This window comes from Nothobranchius furzeri, chromosome 19, assembly GCF_043380555.1.
Source record: "Nothobranchius furzeri strain GRZ-AD chromosome 19, NfurGRZ-RIMD1, whole genome shotgun sequence".
Taxonomy (NCBI): Eukaryota; Metazoa; Chordata; class Actinopteri; order Cyprinodontiformes; family Nothobranchiidae; genus Nothobranchius; species Nothobranchius furzeri.
Genome location: NC_091759.1, coordinates 12,233,801 through 12,249,977, shown reverse-complemented (window position 1 = coordinate 12,249,977; position 16,177 = coordinate 12,233,801). Strand labels below are relative to the sequence as shown.

At 39.3% G+C, this 16,177-nt stretch overlaps 1 protein-coding gene across 1 annotated transcript in view; it reads right to left on the bottom strand.

Annotated features, from left to right (window-relative positions):
* enpp2l (ectonucleotide pyrophosphatase/phosphodiesterase 2-like) overlaps positions 1-16,177 on the bottom strand; it is a 34,076-nt gene that overhangs the window by 5,802 nt on the left and 12,097 nt on the right. Inside the window, exons 8-23 of the mRNA XM_015973346.3 lie at positions 15,985-16,104; positions 13,789-13,844; positions 12,956-13,021; positions 12,670-12,742; positions 12,459-12,567; positions 10,610-10,735; positions 10,492-10,523; positions 10,229-10,356; positions 6,359-6,437; positions 6,129-6,216; positions 5,472-5,644; positions 5,308-5,368; positions 4,814-4,953; positions 3,271-3,412; positions 3,106-3,183; positions 1,310-1,442 (exon numbers count right to left, since the gene is read on the bottom strand). Of these exons, the coding sequence (XP_015828832.3) occupies positions 1,310-1,442; positions 3,106-3,183; positions 3,271-3,412; positions 4,814-4,953; positions 5,308-5,368; positions 5,472-5,644; positions 6,129-6,216; positions 6,359-6,437; positions 10,229-10,356; positions 10,492-10,523; positions 10,610-10,735; positions 12,459-12,567; positions 12,670-12,742; positions 12,956-13,021; positions 13,789-13,844; positions 15,985-16,104 (1,604 nt within the window). The remainder of the gene's footprint in view (positions 1-1,309; positions 1,443-3,105; positions 3,184-3,270; positions 3,413-4,813; positions 4,954-5,307; positions 5,369-5,471; positions 5,645-6,128; positions 6,217-6,358; positions 6,438-10,228; positions 10,357-10,491; positions 10,524-10,609; positions 10,736-12,458; positions 12,568-12,669; positions 12,743-12,955; positions 13,022-13,788; positions 13,845-15,984; positions 16,105-16,177) is intronic.

Below are 16,177 nucleotides of genomic sequence, written 5' to 3'. Positions count from 1 at the left end.
ACTCTTTTGCCTGCAGGGCTTGTTGTTAACCCTCCCACTGTCTTTATGGGTGACCCCACGAGGAAAGTTGACCATTGAGCAGGGTTGATGGTTTATCCCTTGGGTCCATGTGGCAGGGGTGAGGTGGTGCTCACTCCTCACCCCTGCCACATGGACCCAAGGGATAAACCATCAATCCTGCTCTATGGTCAACATTCCTCACTGGTTCACACCCTCCACAGGGGAGGGTTAAAGCTGCAGGTGTGCATAAGGACAAGCACCTGATTTACCCTGTTTGACAGACATTTTTGACTTTTGTCACCACAGATGACAATGAGTCAGAGCAATGTTGTTTCTGCAGTCGCCCACGATATATTTACACCCTGCACCTGAGCAAGTCTTCACGAGGCTGATGTAGAGATAACGCAAATCAAAGAAAAACTGCTAAAACATAACTGTATTTTTCCTACGTAAAGCATACATAAAGAAATAAACTTGTAGAAATCAGCAGACTGGAAAATAAACATATTTTCATGCATGTGAAACTAAAGGTGTATGAGTCTCAGAAGTAATTATCTGGGTTTCATCTCTATCTTATGCTTTTTAAATGTTGTAATGTGATGTAACGCTGACCCCTGCTGGATGGAAATCTCTTTCACAGTCAAATTTGTTTTAAAGCCACTAAAATGCAACTTTTTTGCTTTTTCTACTTTTCTTCCACTTTTTGCTGTTCACATAAAAGCTACGTGCAAAAATTCCTATCAGAAAAGCTGGACATTTGTAATGAGATAATATGTGCTAGTTTATTAAAACAGAATGTTTTCACAAAGTTGGTAATTTACCAAAGTAAGTTGGTTTTTCTTCAGTTAAATTAATTAATTTTCTTCAATAAATTTTTTCTTTTTATGCAAGATGTGTAGTTATTTTTTACATTAACCTTTTACAAATGATAGCATTTTTTTATTTAAATTTTTTAGATTTGTTCTTTATTTACATGGATGGACTGCAAAAGGTGTTGCTTTCATTTTCTTTTCAGGCCTGTGTATGTTCCAAGACAGTAAAGACATTTTAATTTTATCATATTCATCACTGTGGAATGTCACGTAGACACATTATTTTGAAAAATAAAACATTTAAAATATTCAATGCTGACAAAAGTGTTGGGCATCAAGTATTTAATGCTTTTTACTGTTTTGTTTTGCTTTGCTTTATTTGACTTCCAGCATTAACTACGAATGTGACCGCTCACATTTTGCAAGAGACAGATCATCAAAAGTATAAGTCTGTAGAACGATTCAAGTGTCTTTGCAGCCAACAGCTACAAACTTACTCTTTTATCTTCTCTATCGTGTCTCTAAGGCCGTCATGGTTGGAGTCAAAAATTGGCCCAGAGAGAACATTGATGCCATTGTTTTCCTCTGCATAACGTCTCAACACTGCCCCCTGCAGATAACTCCACATTCCTACAAAAAGAAATATGTTTTTAAACAAATCATTAAAATGTGCCCACACAGGCAGAATGAGTGAGAGAGAGAGAGAGTGAGAGTGAGTGAGAGTGAGTGAGTGAGTGAGTGAGTGAGTGAGTGAGTGAGTGAGTGAGTGAGTGAGTGTGTGTAGGGGGGGGGAAACAATTTTTCAAATACAACCCATGACGTGGGGACATTTTGATATTGCGAGGACACTTGGCTGGTCCCCACAGTGAAAAAAACTCATTCATACTTGGTTCTAGAAATTTGATGTTAGTTAACTTTTACTTAAGGTTATGGTTAGGAATAGATCAGTAATGAGTATAGTTAGGCATAATTCAGTCACTAAAATGAATGGAAGAAAACGGCGGGTCCCCACAAGTATGGAAATGCAAACATGTGTGTGTTCCAGAAACAAAGAAATGCGTTTTTGCTTCAAAACAAATATTCTGAACAACATGACACACCGATCCTAACTGTGGTACTTTGTTAGTTTCTACTTAAAAAGACAACAACAATAAAAAGCAAAAATTCTAGCACTTTTATAATCCTGTTCAGGAATGCAAAAGGATAATTACTAAACTTCTCCACCTTTTGAATTCATGTAAAATCCTTAAAAGAATCATTGTTAGTTTTACGGTCAGCGCAATATCCAGAAACTGATCATCACATTACAGAATCAGGATGACACTAAAGTTCACTTTCCTCTGTCTAATGTCATTGCCAAATGTCAATAGTGTACAAAAAATGATGCCTACATGATTTCTCTTAAACATTTTACAGCCTTCGTACAAACACAACACCATATGTAAAACACAGATGATCTGTGTGTTCATGTGACTTTGGCTGTGAGAGTGTTTTGTCCTGATAAGACATCTCTCTCTACAAAACAATGGGTATCAGCCTGCCCTCTTTCAGACCTGGCATCAACACTTCTCTGTCCTTTGTCTTATGTGACACTGCTGGATGTCTCTGATGCAAAAGAGATAAAAAAAAAACGTCTGTGGACCGTGGTGATAGTGGTGCTTTTGATTTCCAGGTTTATGTTTGTAATTTTTACATTCAAACTTCTTTTGTCTCCTCCTTCCTGGACAATATTTCAACAATCGTCTAAAATTCCTTTTTTACGTATTGTGACATTTTAGTGAAGGTGTCACGTTATGGGAAGGTTAGGACCCAAAAATGCAGATACCCAGGATGACACGAGGCAGGAGTTGATATAAGAATAAATCATTTTAATTGTAGGATGAAGCAAAAATAAATCTGAAGGCAGGGAGTCAAAAATCCATCACCAGAAGAACAAAAGCTCACCTAGAGCACAAAACTGGGATGAGACACAAAGCTCACACAGAGCATCAGAAAACGCTGACATACAAACACACACACACACACACACACACACACACACACACACTGACACACACACAAACTAAGCTGGGAACAAGAGGCTGGAGCTACAACTAGAGGGGCTGAGGATGACTGGATGACACAGGACCTGGGAGGAATGATTTTAAAGGGCTACAACTTAAGACACATAACAGAGATGTAGACAAAGGACACATGAGGGCGCTAAGAGAACACAAAAGGGAATCTAGAGAGGGATGGAGAAACATTAGGAGACACATGGGGAAAGACGCAGACCATGACAGAAGTGACTTACTCTTGAAGGCTGGGTACATGGGAACAGTGTTGGTGATGAGAGAAGCATCGTATCTGGATTCTGGGAATGTTGCAAATTCTGTCAATGTAAACACAAGAAAACGTAATTGATATATTGATTATAGAAGTTAGTTTATTCCCTTTTAAAACAACATTAAAAACCCACCAGGGGGGAATAGGGAGCCATAGGTGAGGTGGCTGTTCTGGCTGTAAGCTGTGCAGCTCTGGCTGTGATCAGGTGAAACTCTGTGGTCAACTCGGATACATTTAACACCTGGTGAAACCTCCGGTAATGGAGTCAGGTCATCCTGTGGGGCAAAAACAAAAACCAAACATTGGGTCATTCAACACATGAATGCATGAACACCCGGATCTTGTAAATTTGTCCCTGTAAAGGTTAATAAAACAATCAACTGTATGCCTTTGTACAGAGTTTCTGTTTGCTGCAGCAGTGGGAGTTTATGTTTGCAGGCTGCTAAGATTTGGTCAGTCATGATTGGTGTGCCTCAAATAAACTCTACAATGGGTTCTTTGCCTGGCCTGCACCAGGATTTTGTGACCCAACACCTGGTTCAGAGGAATAAACAACTCTCTACCCACAGAAAATTAGAGCTCCTCTGTGAACCCTCACTTAGAACCATTGGAATCTGGACACATGGGACAAAATGGATTTATTCTTTTAAATGTAAACACCAAGAAAGCTGATTTATCATCTTGAAAAACCAACACAACTACATTATCAGTAATAAACTAATAAAATGTTGGTTTTTGCTCTCTTCTTTTAGAAACTTTAGTTATTTTTGACATTTATGTTTTACACAAATGCAATATAAAGGTAGATAATTTCCATTTTGAGTAAATTGCAATGGACTCTTGTGTCCAATAAATAACTAACAGCAGAAATGCAGGCTGTTTGCACTTGTTTGCTAAAGACAGTAGATAATTTTAGATTTAAAAAATTCTAATAATTTTGTCAAAGATTAGATAATAAATTGATAAATTAGGTCAACAGTGTCTAATCCTGGTTCTCAGAGGATTTTCACCCATTTAGGACATGTACACATCTAGCACGGTTATTGTTAACCCTCTGGAGGCAGGTGTTGCAGAAATGCAACAGTAAAACCTACCTACCTGGTTACTCCACATACGTATTTCATGAGCATTGTTAAACTCAGAAGTACCCCTGAAGGACTTAGTTGTTCGTCTTTTTATCAAAACTTATTTTGAGCCTGAGAGGGTTAAACTGAATATATTCATAGGCACGCCAAGCCTTTAGGTGATAGTAGTTTCACATATCTATGGAATATTTTCTGAAAATATTCCTTGGATGTGGAATAACTAGGTGTTGGAAATGACAATCCTTAATGTCGCCTGTAGTCTTCTACAAAGAGCAGTAATCGAGCTCATAAAAACTAGCTAGCAAGTAAAAACACAAGTCCCACATGACTTCAGGAGATTTTGTTGCAGGCAGTGACGCTGCAAAATCTAAAACGCTGGTTTTTTATGTCCTCAAGCAAATGCTGACAATGTAGAATTTGCAGATCTTAAAACAATCACTTTTGGCACCATTTAATATTGACTTTTGTGTGGATGACAGGCCAAAACATAGAAAAAAAAGTCCTTGTACAAAAGTGGATTAAGTGTTTATTTTTTAATTTATGCAAAGACGATGTGTGTATTCACATTTGGTTGAGTTTGCGTACATATACCTGTTTCTTCAGTGTGTATGCCGTCCAGAGTGGCATGGCCAGTTCTTTGCTATAGCCACTAATAAACTCTGGATGGTGTAGAAGACTGTACTGAGTCTCAAACATGACTGCCGGTCGACCAAACGGGATGTGGGTACTGTCTGAAAAAAAGAGGAAGTCATAAATAAATAATAGTTTATTAAAAACCACTTTGTTCAAAGACAGGAAAAAATTTATTTTCTACTGTGAAAATTCTGTAAAATGTTTATGATAAGATCTTTTTCAGAAAGTTTTTTATGTCTTTTTTACATTATCTCAGTGACATTGAGCTCTTTTACTGATTTTTCAGAAAATATTGTGACAATTCAGCAGATGGAAGCATCAGGCGTTCAGGATGAATATGATTGCAGGATCTCAGTGACACTGGCCTAAATACTCTTCAGTGACTTCAGCCTTCTAAATACTTTGTGTTCCAAAACTATTATTAAACAGTTTAATAGCAGAAATAATCTTACTTGAGCTGTGGATTCCCTCTGGTGCAGGAGTGAAAGTTTCAACAATTTCCTCCACCCTGTTCTGAAATAACAAACCAATCTTTTTAAAACTGTGGTAATTTGCCAAAATAATGTGTTGCTGTTGCTAGAACATAATAATAATGATTTATCTGATGCCTTCAGACCTCATCATCACAGCTGCAGCCCAGATCCTGGATCACAGGAATGTTGGAATCAGACGGCGGTGAAGGAGGCGTCACTTCCTCCGGCATGGTGGGCTGGAATGGCGGATCCTTCAACATGTCGTTTAAGCTGCCGTGTGTGCCATTGTTTGGAGCAGGTTTCAGTCCCAACAGGTCTGAGAGTAAAGTTTTTATAAGTAAGAAAAAAAAAAGAAAAACCACTTAATCCAATACAGTGATCCCTCGCTACTTCGCGGTTCATTTATCGCGGATTCACGACTTTGCGGATTTTTTCTTTGGAGCCTTATTCAAGGGAAATTCGCCGATTCGCGGTATTTTTCTATGCGAAATATCAAGAAATTCCTGGTTTTTTTCCATCAATTTCATCATAAAATACACTTTTTGTAATAAAACTATAAAAAAAACAAGTAATTTTTTTCTATGTAAAGGGAGGGTTTTGAAAGTCTGAATACTGAATACGTACCTGTTAAATAAATACTGTAAATATGGTGTCCCTACTTCGCAGATTTTCACCTATCGCGGCCAGGTCTGGAACACATCTACCGCGATAAACGAGGGATCACTGTATTTGGTTAAAAGACACTTTTAAACGTACAAGCTCTGCTTTACTTCCTGTTAACAAGCAAAACATTTTCTCACCACACATGACGTTGTATAATTCTATATTTTCAAATTCTGGCAGGTTTTTCTGAAATTTGAAGCTTGGGCCATGGCCGATGAAGATCGTCTACAGGAAACAAAAAAAATACAAAAAACATTATACTTTATCTCAAAATTCTTGTTCGTAGACATCTGAACAATAACAATTGAAACTGATTTTGTAGCTAGTAAGAACAGAGACATGATTAAAGTGTGAAACAGCATTATACCCTCATGCTGGTGATCTTATTGTCAAAGCCGTGATCACCAGAGAACCCACATCGATTCCTCGGTTTTTCTGGCACTTTCCTGAAAAGCATAAGTTACCAGCAGTGAAATTCTGCCCTGTTTGGACAAATTACATAGAAATGTATCTAAATGTATGAGGATCTGGACAATTACTTATTAATTCATCATTATTAGATCATAGAATAAAACAAAAAAGATCCTGTGGCTTCTTAGGTGTACAAGAAATAACTTCTAGGTGGCTCCTGTTTACTGGCTTTGGTTCTTTATACAACTCTAGAGCTTTTTGCCTGCCAGGTGCTGCAGCTTTAGCTCAGCCCAGACTGGGCAACCTCACGGGCTCTCAGAGAGTAAACAGTAACTTTGTATTCTGTTTCCATGTAAGCTTCCTTCCAATACGATTGACTTTAGACTGTTTTTTATCATCTCACTGTAGAATTCTTACATATTGCTCGTTTAAACCTTATTGATGCTCTTAGGTGTGTTCTTGCTGTGTCTTTCTAAATCCATGCTTTCGTTCTTTTTTTAAACACAGAAACAGTTTTGTTTACCTGTTTGTAGCTACAGTTTCGCCGACGGCTGCCGGCTTCTTCAGGCTGACGCTGATGGTGGTGCGTCACTTCCTTCTCCGTTTATCTGCGGGCAGCAGAGGACGTTGTCGCCCTCTACTGCCCGCTCTCCCCTCTCCGACGATGCAGTCCCATGCGTGGTCCAGCGTGTAAACTCCGTCGTCCCTGTTCATGGTCCCACATCCACGTCTCCTTATCTCGATTGCTTCCTTGATCCATCTTTTGTATTTTTGTTGTTCGGTGGTTATGATCCGTGTGCTGTCCCAGTCCATTATATGGTTTTCTCTTAAGCAATGTTCTGTTACGGCTGACTTTTTTATTGTACTTTCTGCTTCTTCTTTTGCTGCTCTTGTGTGTTTACGATTTGCCTCTTTCTCGCACTCCTTTCTGTGTTCTATTGTCCGTGTGTTGAGTTGGCGTCCGGTTTCTCCTATGTATGTTTTATTGCAGAGTTTGCATGGGATTTCATAGATGACTCCACATTTTTGTCCAGCTGATATTTTGTCTTTTGGGTGCACTAGTCTGTTTCTAACTGTTGTGTATGGCTTTGTTGGTGTGTTTATGTTGTGTTTTTTCATTGTTGCTCTTATTTTTTCCGTTATGCCTCTGATGTATGGTAGGGTTATCACTGGTCTTGGTTCTTGTCTTTCTGGGTTTCTGGTTCTTTTTTTGGGTTGTTCTTTGCTTTCTGTTGTTGTTTGTTGTTTTGCTTTGTTTATTGCCCATGTCGGGTATGCGCAGGTCTTTAAAGCGTGTTGTATGTGTTTGTCCTCTTGTTTACGGTCTCTCTCTTCTGTTATTTTGTTTGCTTGGTGATATAATGTTCTGATTACTGACATTTTGTGTATGGTGGGGTGTTCTGATGTCCATAATAAGTATTGGTCTGTGTGTGTTGGTTTCCTGTATGTGTTTATGTTTAGGGTCCCGTCGGTCTGCCTAGTGATTTTCATATCCATAAATGCTATGCTGCCTTCTGTTTCTGACTCATAAGTGAACTTTATGTTGCCCGTGTCTTCAATATTGTTTAAGTGTTGTGTTAGTGTTTCTGTTTGACCTTTTGGTATGATTTCCAGTATGTCATCCACGTAGCGTTTCCATAGTTTTATTTTGCAGTTTGGGGGGGCGGTTGCTATGGCTTTTTGTTCCAGGTCTTCCATGAAAAACTCGCACAGGGTGGCTGATAACGGGTTACCCATGGCGACGCCTTCCAGTTGTTTGTATATTGTGTTATCGTATGTGAAGTAAGTGGAGTTAGCTACCAGTCCTATCAGTTGTGCTATGTCATCTGCTGTGAGGTTTGTCCTTTTGTGTAAAGTTTTGTCTTGTCTGATTCTGTTAACTACTATGTCTATGGTTTTTTGGGTTGGTGTTTTTGTGAACAGAGATGTGACGTCATGTGAGATGAGTATGTCGTTGTCTTCTATTGTAATTTCCTTTAGTTCTTTTGCCAGTTCTATACTATTTTTGCAGTGTTGGTCTGTATTTCCTAATAACGGGCTGATGATTCTGCTGATATCTTTTGCCATGTTGTATGTTGGTGTACCTATGCTGTCAACTATTGGTCTAAGTGGGGTGTTTTGTTTATGTATTTTTGGCGTTCCATATATTCTTGGTGTTATATTCGCCGTGGGAATCCAGTGTTTGTACATTTTTTCTGTTATTTTGCCTTTTTCGTGCAGTGGCTTCAGTAATTTTTTCATGTTTTTCTTAATGTTTTCTGTTGGATCTTTTTTAAGTATTTCATATGTATTTTTGTCCTCTAGCATCTGTTTCATCTGTTGTTTATATTTTTCTCTGTCCATAACTACTGTAGTTCTTCCTTTATCTGCCGGTAGAATAATTATCTGTTCATTTTTGGATAAAGCTGTCATGGCTGATTGTTCTTCTTTTGTAATATTGCTGTGTTGAATTTGGCTGTTTTTTAATATCCCAACTATGTTATTTCTAAGTTCTGCTTTCTTTCCCTCATCTGTGATCTGTTGACATGCTAGTTCTGTTGCTACGATAAATTCATCATATGGTATTTCTTTTGGTGTGACTGCAAAGTTTAAACCTTTCTTTAATATGCTCTCTTCTGCTTCTGTTAGTTTGTATTGTGAAATGTTACATACCCATGAGTTTGGTGTGGAGTTGCCTTGTATTTCTCCCCTCTTTTTCTTGTTTATGAGTTTGTTTAACTTCTTTATGTGTCTTTCTTTTACTTTTATGAACTCTTTTTCCTGTTTTTCCATCATGTGTCCTTTAATTAGTTCCTCCATTTGTTTATCAAGTTTGTAATTCCTTTTCAAGTCCAGGTGTCCTCTTTCCAGTTCGTCCTCCACACGCCTCTGTTTGGTTATGACGTTCCTTATCCTCTCCTTGAGCAGTGCTCTCTGTGCTCTTTCTATTATATTTTGTGCTGTCTTGGTCCGGATCGATGTTTTCAGCTGTAGGCTTGTGGGTGTGATGTTTTCATCCCGGCATCTTAAACAGAAGCGAAGGTGGTTTTTTTAGACGTGCGCGTTTCTGGTGTAATCGCTCCAAACGGCGGAAGTCCTTCGTTCCTTGTTGTCCGTATTTCTCTTTGAACATCTTAGGAGTCATCTATGAAATCCCATGCAAAATAAGCAATAAAACATACATAGGAGAAACCGGACGCCAACTCAATACACGGACAATAGAACACAGAAAGGAGTGCGAGAAAGAGGCAAATCGTAAACACACAAGAGCAGCAAAAGAAGAAGCAGAAAGTACAATAAAAAAGTCAGCCGTAACAGATCATTGCTTAAGAGAAAACCATATAATGGACTGGGACAGCACACGAATCATAACCACCGAACAACAAAAATACAAAAGATGGATCAAGGAAGCAATCGAGATAAGGAGACGTGGATGTGGGACCATGAACAGGGACGACGGAGTTTACACGCTGGACCACGCATGGGACTGCATCGTCGGAGAGGGGAGAGCGGGCAGTAGAGGGCGACAACGTCCTCTGCTGCCCGCGGATAAACGGAGAAGGAAGTGACGCGCCACCATCAGCGTCAGCCTGAAGAAGCCGGCAGCCGTCGGCGAAACTGTAGCTACAAAACAGGTAAACAAAACTGTTTCTGTGTTTAAAAAAAGAACGAAAGCATGGACTTATTGATGCTGTTTAGATCCTCACAACCAAGCAAAACATTACTTAAAAAGACATTTCTTCCCATATATTCTCAAAACTTTATAAAAAATTATCTAGTTCTGTCATAGTTGTTTGGTATTTTGACACCAAATGAAATATTTCTGAAAAGGTGTGACTTGGGTTACTTAGCAATGTGCCATTTCCTCTCCATTAGCAGCTGGACGTCCTCTATCCTGCGGTTTTTGGCGTAGTGAAGCCTTTTGGGTAAATGTTGCTTCAGATACGGTTTGAAGTGCTGATTTGGCATTTTGCACTGAAACAGGAAAAAGCTGAGGTAAAAACTATGACTCTTCTCTTTGTCTATCGCACCGAAAAGTAGAATAATGGCTGAAAAATCTGCTGCTCTGTTTTATGACATTTTTCTGATGTCCCAGGTTTTGTTACTCACAGTGAGGTTTGCAACAACCGCTTTTGGGTCATCTGCAAATAAAAGCATAGAGAAAATGATGTTTGTTTTTATTTAATGTTTTTATTATTAAAGAGGTTACAGGTAAAGGCCGTCTTACATGTAGTGGATCTGGAGTCTCGGGGGCGTATTCTTCCAATTGACCCAGGTATGAGCATGATGTCGTCCAGGTTGAGAGGGTAGCTGCTGAGAAACTCTGTCCTGTCACAGTGAGCCTCCTCCATTCCTGCCATAAAAATACACATTAGGGTTATTAGGGCCTCATGCAAAACTGAAAGGGTACAGTATTGAACCAAACTGTGCATTTTTACATATCAGTAAAAGAAATAACCGTATTTAAATTATAGTGTATTTTGTCATTAAAGCCTGTAGTTTTTACATGTATCCCTTTCAATGTATGTTTTTACACAGTTTTACCTCTTTACAAAGGTTAATATTTGTGTTAACCTCAAAACTTTTCACCACATCTGCAGATACCGTTCTGTGAGAAAATTATTACAGTTTACATATTTAAGGAATTTCACTCCTTAGAGAAAATTCACACAGATATCCAGTTTTTCAATAATCAGTTGAAAACTAAAGAAGCACAACTTTCAGATAAGTAAAAAAAAAAACATTTTTTTATGGTCTAAAACGTTTTCATACATGGCAAAAAGGCACTACTTGAAGTAAGATAAAGATTCTTAAATATGATACAAAAAACATTTTGGTTTGAGTAAAATAAAAATTGCAAATTCATCTCCCGTCAATGTGCCCCAGGGCAGCTGTGGCTACTTTGTAGCTCATCACCACTGCTGTTTGTGTTGTAAGGTGCCTTGGAGGGGTGTAGAACCCTGGACGGCACTAACCATTTAGCATTTTTGTATATTGTATTAATAATTTAGGACGTAATACTTAAAATGTTTTTAGGATTGCTTTTGCTTTTTTATTATCTGTAATCTGAAAAGGTTCCATTTACAATCTAGAATTGAATTATGATTTAAATCAGGAATTTTTATTTAGACTGGGGGGTGCTGGGTGGAGCGTGGCTGCAGGAAAGGAATGAAGGTGAAGTGGCTTAAGGTTGGTTTATGCTTGACGCGTCCGCGAGGTCCGCACGGCTCCGCGCGGAAAAGTTGCGTCATTTTGCGTCATTTTAACAACCACGCCCCTCCACACGGCCCAAAATTTCCGCAACGCGCACCTAGGAAATTTTCTAACCACGCGGATGGTCGGACGTGGAAAAACATGGCGGACCGGCAAGAACTAGTATGGCAGAGGTTCGTAAATAAGGACATTTGTATGATTCAGCTCTCAGAGATTACCGTGATCAACATGTTGTTAATAATTCTTGGAGAGAAATAGTTCACACTGTCGGAAAAGACGAGGACGCTGTTAAAAATGCTGAAATGCCGTGTTGTGAACAGTAATTTCTACTTCTACTATGGTGTATTGTTGGATGCATGCTGTAGAGCTCCATGCTGCCCCCTACAGTTTGGGAGAATATTGGCTCACCACAGAGACGAGCTGCATGAACCATAAACGCTGCGAGTTGTGAAGCGTGTTCCATCCGCGAGCCGCATCACCAAGCGGAAAGTAAATTTGTCAAGCATAAACCAAGCTTAACGCATCTGCAGGTGTGTGAAGAAGAGCAGCTGACGCATATCACCTATCAGACCTTTCCTTATATCTACAGAAACCAGCAGAGAGAGGGGTGGGGGGTAGGGGGTTCATGGCACTGGATGATGGAACAAAAGGAGTTAATAATGACTGGTGTTAATAAATTTGCATAAAAAGAAAATACCCTCCTATAGTTGACTTCTACAGAAACACATTCATCATAGAATGGATGGAATTCTCTGAATGGACGCTCAGGAATAACAGTCTGATGTCATGCTAGAGTCAGCAACAGCCCTTCGTGGCTCGGTAAAATAAAAGGATCTATGTAAAGATCAGGGAGGTCAGAGTACCGTGGTCTCCTACAATAATAACGTTGACACAGCGGTGCAGGTTCATCTGCTTCAGTCCATTCATCAGTTGGCCAATGACATTATCAAGGTCTGTCAGGGTGTTGTCCAGCTTAGGGCAAGACACAAAATGCAGACATTCAGGCCCATTTATGACATGTCAAAATGTACTTTGTGCAAATGAATGAACACATTTCCGGTCTCATACACGTACCTCACTGCTGAGTGGTCCAAGGCGATGGCCGAAAGTATCCGGCTGCTCTGAATGGACAGCATAAACATACGGCCTGAAAGATGGTTTACAAAGGCAGTCACGTTAGCTGCGTATCATTTCAGCTTCAGAAACCAAAAATAAAACTAAACTTTTTGACACAGCTGCAATTACATCACAAAATAACATTGTGATACGTTACATAACAATATTGAACATTTAAATTTACTTTTTGTTTTATTTTAAAACAAAACCAGTAACTTAAAATTTGAAGAACAGATTAAAACACCTTTCATCATCAGGCAAATGTAGCCAGTGAAGCATGGTCAAAATCCTCCTCTCAAGGGGAATCACCCTGGAAAAAAATATCTTTAAGAGTTGAAAATGTTTTACAGAATCCAAAAGCTGTTCAGCAGATCCTAATTTGTTGCAGTGCTATTTTACAAATGTTTACAGTGTACATCTGTCAGTACATTTGAAGAAATATTAGTCCTACTTTGCGATAACTATGTCATGGGTAAGTCAGTATCTCCTGGTTGTAACTGTTGGTGACTCCTTGGTGAGACAAAACTGTCAGAATTTTTTCAGTTGGAATGTGTCGACATGCGTGTCAAAATAAATACATGATGCAACATTTGTGCAAATGATTAGGGGGTCTTGTGTTTTTCTGGAATCATCCCATTTTTGTTACACTAGGAATAACACCAACCCTTCCCAAAAAATCTCACATTCCTCACATTTTCAAAGCTCATTGAAACCAAACTTAGGCCAGTTCCACACACCTGTGATGGCTTTGAAATCATTTTGAGAGAAAATCTGTTTTTGTAAAATGCAAACATGTTCAAAATTCCAACAACACCAGAGCAGGACATGCGACTTACACAATGAAACTGGGAACTCTCGAATGCTTTGAGACATTTTGAAAGGTCTTCTAAAATATATCAAGTTGTCCTCGACAGACAGCTCAGTGAGCTTTACACAAAAAAATAAATTAATAAATAAACTGTGTGGATCATTGGATAGCTAGGTTTGTTACATGTGTCCTACTATGTAATTTTTTGGGTCTGAGGGCATTTATTTTTCTGAAAGTACTGAAGAATATTTCACTACTAACTTAAGTACCAAGGCCAGAAGAAAGTGCCTGCCTTCACTCCTTGTTTCTCTGCAGTGATCCAGATCTGCAAAACAGAAGGAAGAGATGAAATCAGATACTTGATCTCACTTATTTTTAAATGTGTAAATTATTATTTGAGGCGACTTTCTTATCTGTGAAATTTATGAATGACGTGGGGTCAGAACAGAATAATCTGATCAAATATGTTTCAGGGTTTACTTTCCCTCCGGTTCTATACCCTGATTTAGAAATCAGTGTACATGTTTCAGCTCTTTAAAGGCAAATATATATATATATATATATATATATATATATATATATATATATATGAATAAGGATATGGAGAAGCTAAATTTTCAATGCAGGAAAAAAGAAATGTCTAATTGGGTTTTATTCAGCAAGTTAAAGCCACTATCACACTAGGCAGCAACTGTTTTTCACTAATTTAAAATTGTATTCCCCACAGTTTTCAAAAAGTCTCAAAACATTTGTGGGGCCTTGTGACGGAGTGGTATGAATTATTTCCCATTCATCCCTTTGATATACTTTCTATAGTCTGAAGGTACTTTGCTGTGTGATATTTTAACCAGATAAAATGTGGATATTGCACTGGTTTTGATGTAATGGGTTTTCATTGCATGCTGATGTAATTACCCTTTTGAATCTAATGTTTGTCTTTGTATCCAGAGTAGGTTGTGAGGGGAGGGGAGGGCCCGGCCCACCCAGTACTGCCTCCCTGGATCATCTTCTGATTGGTTACTTCATTTGGACAAACCAAATGAAGTGGGATTTGTTTCTTTTGTTTTTTTAGTATTAGTTTAAAACTGTTTCTTGTACTTTATAAATAGTTTTGTCTTTTGTTTATGTTAAAACGTACGTACATTTAGTTGGATGTTTATTTCCTTTTGGGTTTGATTGTTGGAGCATGGTTGACTGGTGCTGATTGTTCCCAGGTGTGATATTTTTTTCTATTCTATTTAAAAGAAGCCATGTGGAGGCTTGGGAGATCCTTTTTCTGACTTGTAAAGAGCAATGAAATAACAGCCTGGGTAGCGTATTGGCTCCCAAGGAAAAAACCTCACCGTTCTGCAGTTTACCTTCTGGCTACACTACCTTCTCACAAGCCCCTTAAGCTGGGCGGACACTGTGTGACTTTTTCACTCGTAGCACTCAGCTTCAGCTCAAACTGTACGACTTCCTCGCAGGGCAGATCTCACGAGTCATGTGCTCACACTGTACGACCCAGTTCTCGGATGCGACCTGACTGCTCACACTGTACGTCTGGTAGCAACACGTCGGCCCTAAAAACATGCTAAAAATAGCAGTTTTTACTCAACACGTCAGACTTTTTGGTCTTGTTTTGCCTGTTGTCCTTCGGGAGTGCTGCAGGAGGACACACAGGGATTTATGGGGGTTGGATGAGGAAAACGAAATAAAGAAAGTAAATCCGTGTTTTGTGATCAGTTTAATTTGACATGAACACGACAAACACGCTTTCTTGACAATCTTTGTGAGTAAAAAAAACGTGTAGAAACAAAAACGAACAACGTGTGTTATTAGGGAAATAGCGGGCGAGCGGTGCTGATGCAGGATTGCGCATGCGCCGTGAGCGGTTCTGATACTTTTTGGGTCGCAGCTGCTCGCAGCGCCGCTTCAACAGTGCAATACCCTCACGAGGGACGAGCAAAATATTAAACACGCCAGAAGTTTGTGCGAGCTCACGATTGCTGATCGGTAGCTGGTCACGTGGTGTTAATTGCCTCTCGTAACCCCCTGTATACTACACGACGCTCAGCGCAAAACTCGCCCCGATCTTGTGGATTCTCGCACGAGTGGAAAATCGGCTCAAAAAAGTGAAAAAGTCGCATAGTGTACGCTCGGCTCTAAGTACCCTCATGATGCAGTGACAAGGCCTACTTTTGTTTCCTCACTGGGTGCCCATCTGAAACCACTCTTGAATGCTTCTCAATGTAAAATAATTCAGAAAGTTCTAGAAATGTAAAACGACTTTTGTAGGGGTCTGTACTTGAGTCAAAGTTTGAATCACCTATTCAGCAGCTCATCAAGCCCTGCAAAAATCAGGTGTGTTTGAGCAAAGAGTCAACTAAAACATGCAGGATGGTGGCCCTCCAGGACCAGGACTGGGCACCCCTGATTTAACAGAATCTGATGTAATTCGAGTTCAATAAAAAGCCAATACTGACCGGCTGTCCGCCCCACCAGCGGTGGTTTAATTTCTCTCGTGTTCGAAGGCTGAAAGTGGCATTGAACTCTGGGTCATGCATGGTGTTTCCCACAATCCCATGAGACTCTGGGTACAGACCCTGAAGAGAGATCCCATAGTGCAACATCGAAGCAATAAATTAAACAATTCTTTCTTGCAACAGCATCACGACA